Source organism: Chlorocebus sabaeus, chromosome 15 (assembly GCF_047675955.1).
Source record: "Chlorocebus sabaeus isolate Y175 chromosome 15, mChlSab1.0.hap1, whole genome shotgun sequence".
In the NCBI taxonomy this organism is placed as follows: domain Eukaryota; kingdom Metazoa; phylum Chordata; class Mammalia; order Primates; family Cercopithecidae; genus Chlorocebus; species Chlorocebus sabaeus.
The window spans coordinates 61,645,977-61,661,991 of NC_132918.1; the positions used below are offsets into that span (position 1 = coordinate 61,645,977).

Genomic DNA, 16,015 nt, shown 5'->3' on the forward strand with positions numbered 1-16,015 from the left:
TCCTGCTGCCTCCACTTTGTCTCCTCTTTGCTGTCTAAAGGACACCTCAAATGTCGCATGTTCCAAACCAAGCCACTGGCATTCATCTCCTTCCACCTTCTCTCCTTCCCCATCTTGGTTCATGGCAACTCTATTCTTCCAACTACTCAGACCCAAAATTTGAACTCATCCTTGACTCTTCTCTTCCTCTCACATTAGTCATTAATTCATCAGCAAATCCTGTATGTTCTTCCTTAAAGTATATCCACAAGCTGACCCCTGTCACCACTGATGCCACTTAGTGCAAACCAAGAACCTCTTGGTTGGTCTCCCTGCTCCTGCTTTTTGCCCCCCACTGATTAGTCTCAACCTAGCAGCCAGAATGATCTAGTTAAAACCCAAGTCAGATTGTGTCTCTCCTGTAAGGGCTCCCCTGTCACTCAGAGGAAAAGCCAAAGTTCCTTCAACGCAACCAGGGGGTGTCCTGCATGGTCCTCCTGCCCCCGTCCCCTTGCCTCTCTTATTCCACTTCCCATCAGGCTCCACCCTGCTCGCTTTGCTTCAGCCATGCTGATCTTTTGCTGTTCCTCAGACATGCCGGCATACTCTTGCCCTAGAACCTTCACATTTATCATTCTGTCTGCCTCGAATGCTCAACCTCAGATAGCTGTGCAGCCCTCTTCTTTACACAAATGGTAACTCTTCCATGAAACCTTTCTCTACCACTCAGTGTCCATTTCCAAGCCCAGCCCATGCTCCCCAGCCCCATGCCTGCTCTGCTTTTCTGCCTTCATCCTCATCACCATCTGACCTAGTGGATAGTTTTAGTTGTATCTCTCACTAGAATGCAAGCTCCATGAGACACACATTTTTGTCTGTGTTATTCATTGCTCTACTTCCAGTTCCCAGAACAGTTTTGGCACATAGCGTGTGTTCATTAATTACGTGTTGGTTAAATGAAGGAAGCTTTATGATGGAAGGAGGAATCCACTCCTCTTCCAGCGTCCCCCTCAGTGCCCAGGGCAGAACAGGCCTTCAGCTGCTCTTGTGGGAGAAGGAGGGACTTGCAAAATCATCTCCCTTAGCTCCCTCACCTTCAGGAGGACAGGGACAGTGGTCCCCAGGAAGGGAAGGAGAGTCCAACCTAGTTTGGCTGATCCCCTGTGGGAGGCTGAGGGTGCAAACAGACAGCTGCAACTCCTTGCATCTATGCCACACACACAGCCTTTCTGAATCAGAAGGTATTATTCTTTCCTTCTGAACTCTTGGGATATTCCTGTTTTGATTTGGCTCTAGCAGTGACGACACCGAGTTGTGCAAAGCCTGGGAACAGTGAGGGCATTAGGACCAGGAGTGAGGCGCACGCTTGGCTCTGGGTTGTGTCTGGCAGAGGGATCTCGGCTGAGTGGAGCTATGTGTGAAAGGAAACCAGGCACTGCCTGCCGGCTTTACATCTGTTGATCTGACCTGACTGGAAGCGTCCAAAGAGGGACGGCTGTCAGCCCTGCTTGACTGAGAACCCACCAGCTCATCCCAGACACCTCATAGCAACCTATTTATGCAAAGGGGGAAAGAAACACCTGAGCAGAATGGAATCATTATTTTTTTCCCAAGGAGAAAACCGGGGTAAAGGGAGGAAAGCAATTCAATGTGAAGTCCCTGTGAATGGGCTTTCAGAAGGCAATTAAGGAAATCCATTCAGAGAGGACTTGGGGTGAAACTTGGGTCCTGTGGTTTTCTGATTGTAAGTGGAAGCAGGTCTTACACATGCTGTTGGCAAATGTCAGGAGCAGGTTAAGTGACTGGCAGAAAAACTTCCAGGTGGAACAAGCAACCCAGGTTCTGCTGCAAGCTTGGAGGAGCCTGGAGCGGGAGAAAGCGAACTTGAACATGACCTGTTGCATTTGGCGAGTTCCAGCAACATGCTCCTAAGGAAGCGATACAGGCACAGACCATGCAGACTCCAATTCCTCCTGCTGCTCCTCATGCTGGGATGCGTCCTGATCATGGTGGCGATGTTGCACCCTCCCCCGCACACCCTGCACCAGACTGTCACAGCCCAAGCCAGCAAGCCCAGCCCTGAAGCCAGGTACCGCCTGGATTTTGGGGAATCCCAGGATTGGGTACTGGAGGCTGAGGATGAGGGCGAAGAGTACAGCCCTCTGGAGGGCCTGCCACCCTTTATCTCCCTGAGGGAGGATCAGCTGCTGGTGGCCGTGGCCTTACCCCGGGCCAGAAGGAACCAGAGCCAGGGCAGGAGAGGTGGCAGCTACCGCCTCATCAAGCAGCCGAGCAGGAGGCAGGATGAGGAAGCCCCAAAGAGGGACTGGGGGGCCAAGGAGGAGGACGGGGAGGTGTCTGAAGAAGAGGAGCTGACCCTGTTCAGCCTGGACCCACATGGCCTCCAGGAGGCACTCAGTGCCCGCATCCCCCTCCAGAGGGCTCTGCCTGAGGTGCGGCACCCGCTGTAAGTAAGGCCCTTGTTTTCCCTTCCCTGATCCTGGGGCATGATCAGGTGGTAGCAAACTCGGGGATGCAAACTTTCCGTACCCTGCCTCTCCTGTCCCTAGAGCAAGTGCTTTTCAAGATGCATTACCTGGGCCAGCAGCGTCAGCATCCCCTGGGCACCGGTGGGTTCTCAGAAATGCAGATTCTCAGACCCCATCCCAGACCTGCCAAACAAGAAACCCTGGGTGGGGTCCAGTGATCTCTATGAACAAGCCCTTCAGGTGAGAACCATTGTCCTAGAAAGCAGAAAGTGAGGACTCTTGCTTGTTCATTCTCTTCTCCATCCTGGGTTCTAGTTCTTCCGTCTTTAGGTCAAATGGCTTTGTTTCTACAACGCAGAAGGGAGGTTAGAGCAGATATTCCCCAGTTCTAACCCTCTGACTCCACTACATTTTGATTTTAGGGCTATTGTTAGTGTTTGCTTTTAGTTTGGATCAAAATAACAATTGCAGTTTACATTTAGGGGGCTCTTCCCATGTGTCTGGATTTACTTTACAAGCTTTTAATGTATTAACTCACAAAGTCCTGGAACGTCCTCGCAGCTTTGCAAGATGGGTGCTAGTAATATCATCATGCTTATTCTATAGGTATGAAAACAAGGCGAAGTGGCTTTCGCAGTCACGCTGCTAGTAGGTAACAAAGGCGGGATTTGATTGCAGGCATGTGAGCTCCAGTCTGCCTGACCCACCGCTCCATGCCACCCTCCTTAGGTCACTAGACTAAGGAAACAAGTCCAGTGCCTGAGAGCCAGAATACTGTGCTGACTGCAGTTTACCCTGCCAGGGCGGCCCCGGCCCCAGGAGGTGAGCTGAGAAGTGTAGGTGATGTGCGGAGCTGTGCCCAGGGAGATGCTAGCCCATCCTCCACACCCCCTGCTCCCTTACTGTCACCATGGCTGGCCACTGAGGAGGGAGCCTTGGTTACCAGCACCCAGGGAGCAAGGCAGCTGCTTAGTTTTAGTTTGGTGATTTAGGTCCCTTTTCCTACAGGCCATTGCTCCTCCCAGAGCCTGGAGAGTTTCCTGGAAAGCAAACATTTGTGCAGAGCAGCAGTTGGAGGTAGGGCCACACATTCCTCGGGTCCCTGATATAGTTCCCCTCAGCCTGGCTGCTCAGCCACTCACACTCAAGGGTGTGCAATTGCAGAGTCAGCAGCCGGGAGTGAACATCTCCTTAAATTGTGTGCCCTAGGTGCCTCACTCACCTCACCCTACTTCCATTTCAACCCCGCTACACTGTTTTCAAGCCTTACCTTTAAAAGCTATTTTCAGGAAATTCCCACCCCATTCTAGTTTTGTGCCCTCCTTGCACCCTGGAGTTTTAACTCATAGCACTTACTACAACTAAAGCCAAATGATCATTGATGTATTTATCAGTCAAATGCCTGCTTTCCCCGCCATGCTGTGAGCCCCTTAGAAGGTCAGGACTGAGTTTGTATTGTACATCTCAAAGCCCAACAGGCAGTAAAGAAGTGATTGCTGAATGAACAAATATATAGTTTTCAAATTTGTTGACACTATTTTTCATTGGCCTGGAGCAAGAATGAGCATCCTCTTTTTGCCAATGAGAAATATTGCCTGAAACAAGAGGATCCATGACTTCCAAAGTGATACATGTGTGTGACTTGTGTGTTTGCATAGTGCAAATGTGTGGTGAATATGTGTATTTGTAGGTCATGGTATATGTGTGTTCATGCATGTGTGTTGTATATATTCTCTGTGTTGTGTGTGCACTGCATTATGTGTATTAAATGGATGTCGTGCATGTATGTGTAGTACATGCATGTGCTGCATTATGTGGTGCCTATATGCTTGGTTCATGTTACTTTGTGTATGTGGTATGATATGCACAGGTATGCATTGTGCATTGTATTGTCTTGTATGCATGTGTGTTAATGTGCATGTATTATGTGCATGGTTCATATATGTATTTTGTATTGGGGTGATGCCACATGCATTGTTCATCTGGGTGTGTGTTGCAGTTTGCTATTTGTTTTGCATATGTTTATGTGGTGCATGTGTGCACAGGTATTGTGTCGTGACTGTTTCTTGTGTGTGATGTGCTTCTGTGGTGCATTGTGTTATAAATGCATTGTGTGAATGGTATATGCATACACGTACAAGTGTGTTGTGTTTATTATGCATGTGGTATAAAGTGCATGGATATGTTGCATGTGGCACAACTGCAGGTAAATTTTGTGGTGTGTGTGCTGTGCACGTAATTTTTATGTGCTGTGTGTGTAGTGTGCATGGGTGTAATTCGCGTGTATTGTGTATCTTGTGCATGTGCTGTGATGTGCACATGTACTGTGCATGTACTGTGCCTGTGTGTGGTGTAGTGTTTGTTTCACATGTTTTTGTGGTACGTGTGTGTGTATTCTTTGTGTGTTGCATGTATGTTATGAATGTGTGTGGTGTGAGTGATACATGTGTACGTGTGCAAGCATGTTGTGTGTGTTATGCATGTAGTGTGATGTTCATGAGTGTGTGATGTGCACTGTGAGGTGCGTGGTGCAAGTCTGGGCACATTTGGTGCTGTGTGTGTTTGATGTGCACTTGTGTGTTTGTGTGTGTGTGCAACACTTCAGTGGTTGCTTCTTCCAGCCAGAGTAACCAACTCGTCTTGACTTGCCGCCTGAGACTTCCCAGATTTTAGCACTGAAAAGTCCCAGGCAGTCGGGAGGAAACTCCTCAACCCTTGCGAAGGGAGATGATTGGATTATCCAATCCCCAGCTTGCCAGGGTTCGCACGGAACGGCCGCCAGCTCTGTGCGGAGGTGCTCAGCGCCCTCTGCTGGCCCCGACTGGGGCGTGCGGCCTGCGCAGCCCAGGCCTTGGCCGCAGACTCCCCTCTCCAGTCTGCGGTTCAAGCTCTGGCGCCTTCCCTTCCCTGGATTCCTCGCCTGCGTACACAAGAGAGTTCCTGCAAAGCAAGGCAAACGATCTCCACCCTCCCCCCAGGGTGACAGGACTCTTCTCCTACCCCTTTAAATCTGGGCCACACTACAACACATAAGAGAAACAGCCATATGTTAAGCGCTTGCTGTATGCGGGCCCTGCACGCTGCTTTCCCACCAGGACCAGACAAGTCCCTCTGGCTCAGTTCCTACACCGGAAGGCCCAAACTAGCTCTGCCTGCTGTCCTTTCACCCCTGCCCGGGGCCACAGGCTTTTTTCTGAGTACCTCTAGGGTCATTTCTGGAGGTCAGTTTGAATAGGTGGCATTTGAGGATAAGTACCAATGATGCAAGAGCAAAAAAGAAAAATATCAGTGGAAAAGAGGTCAAAAGACAGTCTCTGAAAAAGAGAGGCAAAATTATAGTGAGCCTTTACTGAGCACTTACTATGTGCTAGAGGCTCTGCTAAGTGGTTTTTGTTTTCAACTCTTCATAGAAAACCTATGAGGTAGGTTTCATTTCATGGATGAGGAAACTGAGGCACAGAAAGATGGAGGGACTGGTGCCAGGTTATCTGACCGGGTGAGTCTGACACCAAAGTCACACCCTTAACCACTACACTACACTTTGCGAGTCTGCCACTCTCCAGATCAGAGATTGGGCAAGTTACATGGGCTGGAAGTGTTTCAAGTTTTTTCTTCTTAGAATGGGGAGAACTCACATGGGTCCATGGGGAGACACTTGGGGAAATGCTTATCACAGCATCCTTGGTGGTGTGGAGGAGCTGGAAGCCACCTGGGTGTCACATCACAGGGCAAGAGGAGCTGGGTGCACCCTATGAGATACTCAGCCTGAGTTAGAAGCAACAGACTCTGGGTACATTCAACAGTGAAGGGAGACCTTAAAAATCCCCTGCTGAGTGAAAAAGTAAGGCACGGAAGGCGGCCTACAGCACTGTATCATTAGGGGAAATGTAAATCCATGCACACTAACCAATCCATTCTTTACAGGAACAGATCAAACTCAATGAAATGGTTGTGCTATGGGAAAGGGAGGGTCCTCAGGGCAGAGGTGGGGATAAAACTGAATGAATACTCAGGCAAAATAGACAGGAGCCCATGATGGAACCACAAACAGGAACGGGATTAACTCAGCCCTTGAAAGCTGCTGTCAAAGAAGGGGTGGGGGGAACAAGCCCTGCCCATTTAGCCTCCTGTAGCATGGATGGCTTTCAAAGTTCCTCCAGGCCCCAGCTCTCCTTTGATCATCCTGGCACCCAGTGCAGGGACAATGGATTCCTAGGATCAAAGAGGCTGCTGAGTGAGCCAGTGCTTTATAATCTACATCTAGGGACGAACTTGAGCGTGCATCAGAACACCTGGAGGGCTTGTTAAAATACAGATTCCTGGCCTCCAATCCTGTAGTTTCTGATCCAGTGGGTGTGAGATTCAACATTTGCATTTCTGCAAACTCCTGGTACTGCTGCTGCTGCTGCTGATCCAGAGACACTTTGAGAACCTCTGCTCTAAGGCACACTCTTTATGCCAAACAGACTGGCCACAGCAGTGCTCCTCTGACTTTAAGGTGCGTGTGAATCATCTAGGCATCCTGTTAAAATGCAGTCAAATTCATCAGGTCAGGAGGGCAGCCTCAGATGCTCCATTTCTATTAAAGGCACTGCAAGGTGGCACCAGCACTGCAAGCCCACAGAGCACATTTTTCAACAGCAAGGAGTTACACCGCAACTTCCCAAACGTATGTGCACACCCAACCCCCCTCACTTGTTAAAGGCGTAATTGCTTGTTAAAGACATAGAGATGTTCAGACCCCCTCACTGGCAATGCTCCAGAGTTCTGAGTTGGAGCCCAGTAATCTGAATTTTTTTAAGCTGATGCTTGATAGTCTGGGGAACTAGAGGTAAAGAAAGTGAGTGGAGAGCTGATAGAGTTTGGGAAGTTTCCATGTAGGAAGCAATGCTAGAGTCAGAAAATAGAGAAGAGAGCAGAGAGGAACAGCTCCCTCATGGCCCCGGGGGTTTGTCCTCAAACATAAATGTCAGCTCAGTGGTAGCTGGCTGTATGCTACCTGCTTTTAACTTGCCTTTATGGTTCAGCCTGTGTTTCCCTGGTTTATGTACCCATAGCTGTGATTAAACAGTTGTGGACCTGGGGTTGAATCCTGGTACGACCTGTTACTGTGTGACCTTGTATAAGTCACTCAACCTCTCTGAGCCTCAGTTCCTCAACTGTAAAATGGGATAATAATAACACCCTTGCATAAGGTTGTAGAGAAAATGAGATACAACGTGTGATGATTTTCCTTGTGTATTAAGTCCAAACAGAAGTTGCCCTTATCATATTCTTGAGTAAATGGCATAAGAGTAAGTTGGAGAGATGGAGAAAAATGGAGCTGTGGATATCACATTGCTGTCCTTTCTCTGACTGAAAAATTATTTTCTGGCCCTGGAGGCTGCTGAATCATCATAAATGTGCAGGTGCAGTGGAATTATCCGGCAAATCTTAAAAACTATTCATACTCATGCTCCACTTCCAAGGATTTCTATTTAGTTGGTCTGGGGTGAGGCCTGGGCATCAAGAGCTTAAAACTCCCCAGGTGGTTCTATCATGCAGCCGGGCTGAGAACCAGGGCTGCAAGGCACCAGGTGGTCAATGGCTCTTCACAGCCAGTGGGGAGAGCTGGGAGGGATATTTTCTCCTTTGTTCCCCACTTCCCGCCCCAGAGGCCATAATGGGCATGGGGTCAGAGGGAAGGGCAGGGGCGGGAGAATCGCCTTGGCTGCAGCTTTGTTGTCAAGTAGAAGATGGTGTTGCAATCCACGCAGGGTCCACTCAGTTCCCTGCAAAGCCTCTGTCCTGCCAGGCCGTGATTCACCCCAAGATAACTCCCCACACCCCTTGTTGGCTCTGATAGCCTGGCCTGCAAAAGAGGAAGGAGGCAGCTGACAGGGCATCGGTAAATCCAAGAGGGTAGACATGCCCTTCGGGATGAGGGACAAGAACAGGAACAGGCTGGGCTTGAGACCTGGGGCTGGAGCTCAGCTCAATTCCCCCCCCCAAGAGAGGGAAGACAACCCAGTATGGGCAGTGTGAGTGGTGCCTGTGGGGCCCAGCTGTGAGTCATGAAGGGATGCCACAAACACCAAGCTTCCAGCCCTCCAGTCCGCCGTGGCCGCAGCAGAGGCAGTACCTCCTCTAGACCTCCATTCTGGATCCATTACCCCTCAGTGGGGTTGCAGTGTAGACAATGCTGAGTACATATCACCCTTTTTTGGGTCAAATGCACTCACCGCAGCAAGTGTGGTAGGATCTTGCTCTGCACTTTAGCACAAACCCAGCTGGCCTTGGGGGTTAGATTAGACATGGCTAATCTGTACCTTGTCCTGGGGTGAGGGGAATTGTTATTATTTACTCCAGTGCCACTCATAGTGTGGTCGTCAGACCTGCAGCCTCAGACATGCAGACCCCTCAGACCCCACTTAAACCTACTAGATGAAATCGCTATTCTAACAGGATCCCTAGGTGATTTCCACTCATGTTAAAGTTTGAGCGCCATTATGAGGCCAGTGGTTCACGGCCCCACTCACATTAGAACCAATGAATCGTCATGCCAAGGCTCCAACCCAGACCAAGTAAATGTGATTTACAGGAATTCACTCTCTAAGTGATTCTAATGTGTAGCCAGGCTAAGGATCACTGCTTAGGGCTCTTTAGGTGACTAAGAACAGAGATGCTCAAGTCACTTAAGGTGATGGAGTTACTGCAAGTTTACACAGGAAGGAAGGAACAGGGAACCGTCCAGACAAGGCTGAAGGAGGTGGACAGGAGGAAGACCCATGGTCCATAGTTTCTTTGGGGACTTAGTCTTCCTGATATCCTGCAGTAGCAGGGGACCCAGCACCTGGCCAAGTATTCTGTATATCTGTCGGCTCACCTTCTATTGTCTTGTTACTAACAACCACTGCCTTCTACTCTAGCTGTGGTCCAGGAACCAACAGCATCAGCATTACCTGGGAGCTCACCAGAAATGCAGAATCTCAGGCCCCACCCTAGACCTACTTGACCTAAGTCTGCATTTAATGAGATCCTGGGTGGTTCAAGGGCATATGGACACCAGAGAGGCACTGAGCTACCTCTTGGCTTCTACCACCCCATCTTTGGATTACTGTCTGCTCTATGACCTGCTATCAACTGCTCACTTTTTGCATGTCTAAAGCTCACACTTCTCGAGATGGAGGATCTGGCAGGTTTCTCTGGCCACTAGCCCGGGGAGGCTGTCCCTGTATAGGTGGAACTATGGCTCCAGGATGCTTCATAGGCCTCTGGTCAGTGTTCAGACCAGTGACTCCAACTCTGTGCCTGTCTCTGGTTCAGAGGTAGGGGCCAGGATCAGAGCAAGCCAAGGATCCCCTGAACCCCCCAGGAGTGAGCTGTGGGACTTTGGAGAACCTGCACAAAGAGAAGGGGATGGCATGTACCTTGTAACCTCTGTCCACTGATGGAGAATGACAGGCTGGCAGCATCAGCCTCCACTGCAGACTCCAGCCCTTTGCTCCCATCTCTCTTGTCTGCAAGCTTTTTCATCTATTCCTCCAACGGCTCAGCTCCAGACTGCGTCCCAGCCCAGCAGCCTCAGGCCTGGCCTAGACGTTGGTGTGGTGTTCCCAAGATAAGTGCCACCAATTACAGGCAAGCTGGGGTTTTCTTGTAATGCAGGAACTTGGATCTGTGGGATTACTCCCCTGTTAATCTTGACAACCAGCTTGCACACTTCCTGAGAACAAGATCAGCGTCTTCCTTCCTTCAGTGAACAAATATTTATTTAACAACTATCAGAAGTAAGAAGGTAAGCAATACCCAGCCCCAACCCCAAGAAGCTTGGGGTGCACAGGGGGATGCAGACAAGGAAACGGGCTGAAACATCAGTGGGATCAGGGCTGAGATAGAGAAGCCTACCCGAGTGGGAGCCTCCACTGATTTGATAGGAACTGGGAGTCAGTATCCCCAAAACAGCTTTAGGAAACCTGGCAGAAATCCTTCTACTCTGGCCAGGCAAGGGGAGGGAGGGAAGAGCGTCAGTACTACAGCCAGGCCATCTGGTGCAATGCCGTGACTCATTCTCTTCAGAGCCATCATCCAAATGCATTTCCAAGTTCACAGGGGATCCTGGGGCTGCATGAAAAGAGGGTGTGCATCTGTGTGTAAACACAAGACACCAGACTCCTCTGATCTTGGAGTGTGAAGATAAAAAGCTAGCCTGCAGAACAGTTCTCCTAGGCTAAGATTATCCCTTTTAATCCAGGACACACCCCTGGGCTGGAGAAAGGTATCAACATCCCTGTGTTGGCTAATTAGGGATTAAACCCGGGTTGATTTGATTCCAAAGCCCTTGGTCGTTCCTGTCCCACTGCTCCCACTCAGAGGATGAACAAAGGAGGTCAGGGGTGGGGTTTTGGACACTTGAGCGACACATACAAACCGAGATAGTAAAATATTCACTGGATATTTCGTTGAAGCACAGAGAAATTAGCCTCATTATTTAACAATAAAAACAAACATTTCTTCCTGGATCCTCTGCATAAGTCCCTAGTCACTTGGGGCCTTGCTTTATGATGTTCAAGAGCCTTTGCCTGCCCTGCCTCATTGGTTGGCTCAGCAATGCTATGAACGTCTTTCCTTCAGTTTCTGGTACATGCCAGCCTCTTCCCACCTCTGGGCCTTATCAGAGGCGGTGACACCTGCCAGGCATGCCATTCCTCGCCTGTACTCTCTCTCTGGGCTGGGTCCTGCCCACCCTTCAGGTCTCGACTTTGATTTCATGTCCCTACCTCCAGAATGCCTCACTACAGCTGCTGAATAATGATTTGGTTATGTTTAATAGAATATAAACTCCATGCTATTAGGGGCTATATTAGTTTGGATTTCCCCCAGAGAAGATCCTGAAAGAAGGCTTTATTTTGTAGATTATCCCAAGAAGCACGGGTAGGGGCCCAGGAAAGTGGAGCAGAGACTAGAAGGCAGCCCCTGAGAGAGGCATGTGTTCAAGGCAGCTACCTCTGTGGGCAGCTGGAGCTCAACCCTTGGAGACAGTGTGGAACATGCATGCATCTCAGCACTTCCCACCCTCTGCCCTTAGGGGTGAGGGTGCTGGGTGTTTAATAAACCAACTCTTTTCAATCACTGGCTGAGCACAGCTCACTGGAGTGGGGTAGGGGCTAATTTTCCAGCTCTTCAGGGATGCTCTGACTGGGGAAATCACACTGGTCAGTCAGACAAAGCCCTAGGGCCATTAGAAGTTGGGCCATCCTGTATTATAATGAGATGGCCCAAGAGGATATGGGCAGGGGCACCACGGATTGTGCTTCAGGCATCATGTCTATTTCAGTCATCTTTCCGTCCTAACACATAATAGGCTATCAATACCTATCTGTTAAATGACTTGATAGAGAGATGGAAGGTGAAGATTAAAGAGAAAATCACAATGAAAATAGGTGGGCCTGTCTAGAGCCTCCTCAATGAATAAATATCCTATTTCCTTACTCTGAGCTTCCTGGCAGCCACACTGAAAAATAAAAAAAAGATGATATCCTTATTTGTATTCTTCATGAGGAGGAAGCACACCAGTTGCTCAGATGAAGGAAAGTATTTTGTGGCACTTATATCTGCAAGGACTTTTCTTCCAAAGCATCAGAGTGGGGATAAGAAGTGACAGGGGGACAACGTCCTCAATAGGTTCCCTCGGTAATGGAGAGCTGGTTTCCTAAAAGTGATTCTGGCATTGTCCCCTGATGAAAGCTGGGAGCGCGATGACAAGCATAACTCCCTGTAAGCACATTTGTAAGGCAGCCAAGACAGGGGGGTCAAGTAAGTTGCCTTTCGAAGACCTGAAGGAATCAGCGTAGACAGTGCAGAATGTGTGGAGGAACTAATGGATCACGTTTGTCAAATAACCTTCCATCATTCTCCCTTTATGACTCTGAATCCAGAACATTCTGCTAGCACTGTAGTCCAAGATGGTGATAGATAGATAGAAAGATGATTGATTGATTGATAGATAGATAGATAGATAGATAGATAGATAGATAGATGGCAGTATACTATCAGTTATTTGCTGTGTAACTTTAAACCAGTCATTTAAGCTCTCTGGACTCTAGTTTCCTTATCTTAAAAATGGGAAAGTGTGTCCATGATCTAGTGCTGTATTATGCACCTTATCAAAACTTAGTAGATTTTAAAAAAGAGATATTTTTAAAACTTTGGTGCTTCAAAGGATGTCATCAAGAAAGTGAAAAAGACCATCCAAGAGTAGAAGAAAATGTTTGTAAGTCCTATATTAGATAGGAGATTTGTATTCAAAATACAAAAAGAACACTTACAACCCAACAATTAAACAACAAAACACTCCATTTTAAAACGGGCAAAGGATTTGAATAGACATTTCTTCAAAGAAGACTTAAAAATGGTCGATAGCACATGAAAAGATGCTCAAATCATTCATCAGTAGGAAAATACAAATCAAAACCACAATGAGATGTCATTTTACTCCCACTAGGATGGCTGAAGTAAAAGACAGTGCAAGTGCTGACAAGGATGTGGAGAAATTGGAACACTCACACATTGCTGGTGGGACTATAAAATGGTACAACTGCTTTAGAAAACAGTTTGGCAGTTCCCCAAAATGTTAAACATGGAGCTATCATATGACCAGTTATACCAGTCCTAGGTATATACTCAAGAACATTAAAAACATGTTCACTCAAAAATTTATACATGAATATTCATAGTGGCATTATTCATAATATAAGTCAAAATAGGAGCAACCCAAATGTCCATCAACTGATGAATGGACAAACAAAATGTGGTATATTCAAACAAGGAAATATTTGGCAGTAAAAAGAAATGAAGTACTGATACAGACTACAACATGATGAAGCTTGAAAACATTACGCTAAGTGAAAGAAATCAGTCACAAAAGGCCACATGTTATGTCATTTCATTCATATGAAGTGTTCAAAGTAGGCAAGTCTATAAAGACAGAAAGTAGGTTAGTGGTTGCCACGTGCTGTGGTAGTTGTGGTAGCAGTGGAAACTGACTGCCAATGGGTAGTAGGTTTTTGGGGGTGGGGTGTTGCAAATGTTCTCGAATTAGATAGTGGTGATGGCTGCCCACCTTTATACTTGAATCCATGGAATTCTACACTTTATAAGGGTGGACATTATGGTATGTGAATTATATCTCAATAAAAATATTATTAAAACATTAGTGATTTCAGGCCGGGTGTGGTGGCTCACTCCTGTAATCCCAGCACTTTGGGAGGCCAAGGCGGGTGGATCACAAGGTCAGGAGTTCAAGACCAGCCTGACCAACATGGTGAAACCCCATCTCTACAAAAAATACAAAAATTAGCCAGGCATGGTGGTGCACGTCTGTAATCCCAGCTACTCAGAAGGCCGAGGTGGGAGAATCGCTTGAACCTGGGAGGTGGAGGTTGCAGTGAGCTGAGATAATGCCACTGCACTCCAGCCTGGGCAGAAGAACAAGACTCCGTCTCAAAAAAAAAAAAAAAAAAAAAAAAAAAAAATTAGTGATTTCAAACAATAACCGTTACTATGTTATGGTTCTATAATTTGGACCAGACTCAGCCAGGCAGTTCTTCTGCTGATCCCCCCTGAGTTCACCCGTGTGACTACCGTCAGAGGGCTGCTGACTGCACTGAATACTAAGATGGCCTCGCTCTCAGACCTGGCAGCTGATGCTGGTCCTCAGCTGGGGCACTTTAGTTTTTCTTCAAGCAGCCTCTAATCCTCTATTAGGCTACATTGGTTTCATTACGTGGCATCTCATGACAGCAAGTGGAAGGCCTTGAGGCTTCATTTTGGGAGTTCTCGAATGTCACTTCTAGTACATTCTATTGGTCTAAGGAAGGCACAAGGCCAGCCAGACTTAGGGGCTGAAGAAATAGATTCCATTTCTTGATGCAAAGAGTGGCTGACTCACATTATAAAGAAACACGGTGAACAGATATGTTGTGACCATCTTTGCACACATGAAAATTCCTATTTCAAAGGGCATTTGGGAGGATTAAATGTAATAATTCATGTAATAATTCATGCTGCTAAAGCACAGCACCTGGTACATAGGAATCCTCATGAAGTGGTGGCTATGATAAATATTAGTAAGACGCCCACATCACAGGTGCTACACTATTCCTCCATTCTCCCTCAGTGAAAACAAATCATAGACTCAAAGGTGGAAGGATCTTTAGCTATTACACAGTGAACCCCTCAGTGTCAGACGTGGGAACTAGGTTTCAGAGGAGAGAAGTGACAGACTCGTCCCAGGCCCCTTATCTTCCTTCCCTTAAGGGAGATTCCGAGGTCTGAGCGTGACCGAAGGTCTTCATCCAGGGCACATGGCACATCTCCTAGCACATCTAGCCTCACGCTCTTCCCCCCAGACCATTATCCTGGCTCAGGCTGTACACACTTGCAAGGGGGCGTCTCGGAGGAAAAGAATCACAAAAGGCAAAGTGTTGCCTGTGGGTGAAGGAAGAGGAGTCTTGCCCAGTGGTGGAAAGGAGAAGTTACAGGGACTCACTTGGCACAAAATGGCAGCTATAGGTCGTGTCCCATCACAGACATGTTTGGCCACACAGTTTTATTTAAAAATGTTGGATTAGTGGCCAACATTTAAAAATTAAGAGATTGCCGGGCGCGGTGGCTCAAGCCTGTAATCCCAGCACTTTGGGAGGCCGAGACGGGCGGATCACTAGGTCAGGAGATCGAGACCATCCTGGCTAACCTGGTGAAACCCCGTCTCTACTAAAAATACAAAAAACTAGCCGGGCGAGGTGGCGGGCGCCTGTAGTCCCAGCTACTCCGGAGGCTGAGGCAGGAGAATGGCGTAAACCCGGGAGGCGGAGCTTGCAGTGAGCTGAGATCCGGCCACTGCACCCCAGCTTGGGCGACAGAGCCAGACTCCGTCTCAAAAAAAATAAAATAAAATAAAATAAAATAAAAATTAAGAGATTTCCCAGAAACAATTCAGGTTTCTGGCTTTTTCTGAAAATCAGGAAGGTGTGGCAAAACTGTACTAAATTTCCTCCCAGTAACATCAGCTGTTCCTTTTAGGTGGGACGTGTGGTCTCTGGCTCACTGCAGCACCCACAGGGCCAGAGTCACATCTCCCTGGCTGGCATTTGAGCTTATGCTCCCTTCAAACCTGAACAAAGGGCTTGGTGCACTAGGAGGGGATGGTGTAGATGCAGTTCAGGACCTTTCAAATATCTCTGTTAGCCAGCTTCCTAGGTTTCCAGTGGCTTCTCTGAATCGTCGCTCAAACCCTCTTCCTAGTTCTGGTCTACCCACCCCTCATTCCTTACTGACTGACACTCTGTAAGGTTGAGTGGGAGCCGGGGAGGAAGAGTGGATAGATTGCAAAGCAGATGACAAGTCCTTAGCACCATTTCCCTCTCTGTCCTCACTTCCACCTCCCTCCTTGTGTCCTCTCTCTCCAAGGTCCTCATGGTGACATGAGGAGCCCAGGGTTCACAAACATGGTTGAGTAGGGCCACACCATCTGGACCATTTCTTATTGTCTCCTCGGCATCTCCCAA

General features: G+C 48.0%; 1 protein-coding gene across 1 annotated transcript in view; it reads left to right on the forward strand.

The window, feature by feature from the left end:
• Positions 1-1,109: 1,109 nt before the first annotated feature.
• The window catches only part of GALNT15 (polypeptide N-acetylgalactosaminyltransferase 15), a 53,754-nt gene continuing 38,848 nt past the window's right edge, over positions 1,110-16,015 (forward strand). The window contains exons 1-2 of the mRNA XM_038002910.2: positions 1,110-2,446; positions 3,477-3,545. Coding sequence (XP_037858838.2) covers positions 1,902-2,446; positions 3,477-3,545 — 614 coding nt within the window. The 5' untranslated portion in view covers positions 1,110-1,901. The remainder of the gene's footprint in view (positions 2,447-3,476; positions 3,546-16,015) is intronic.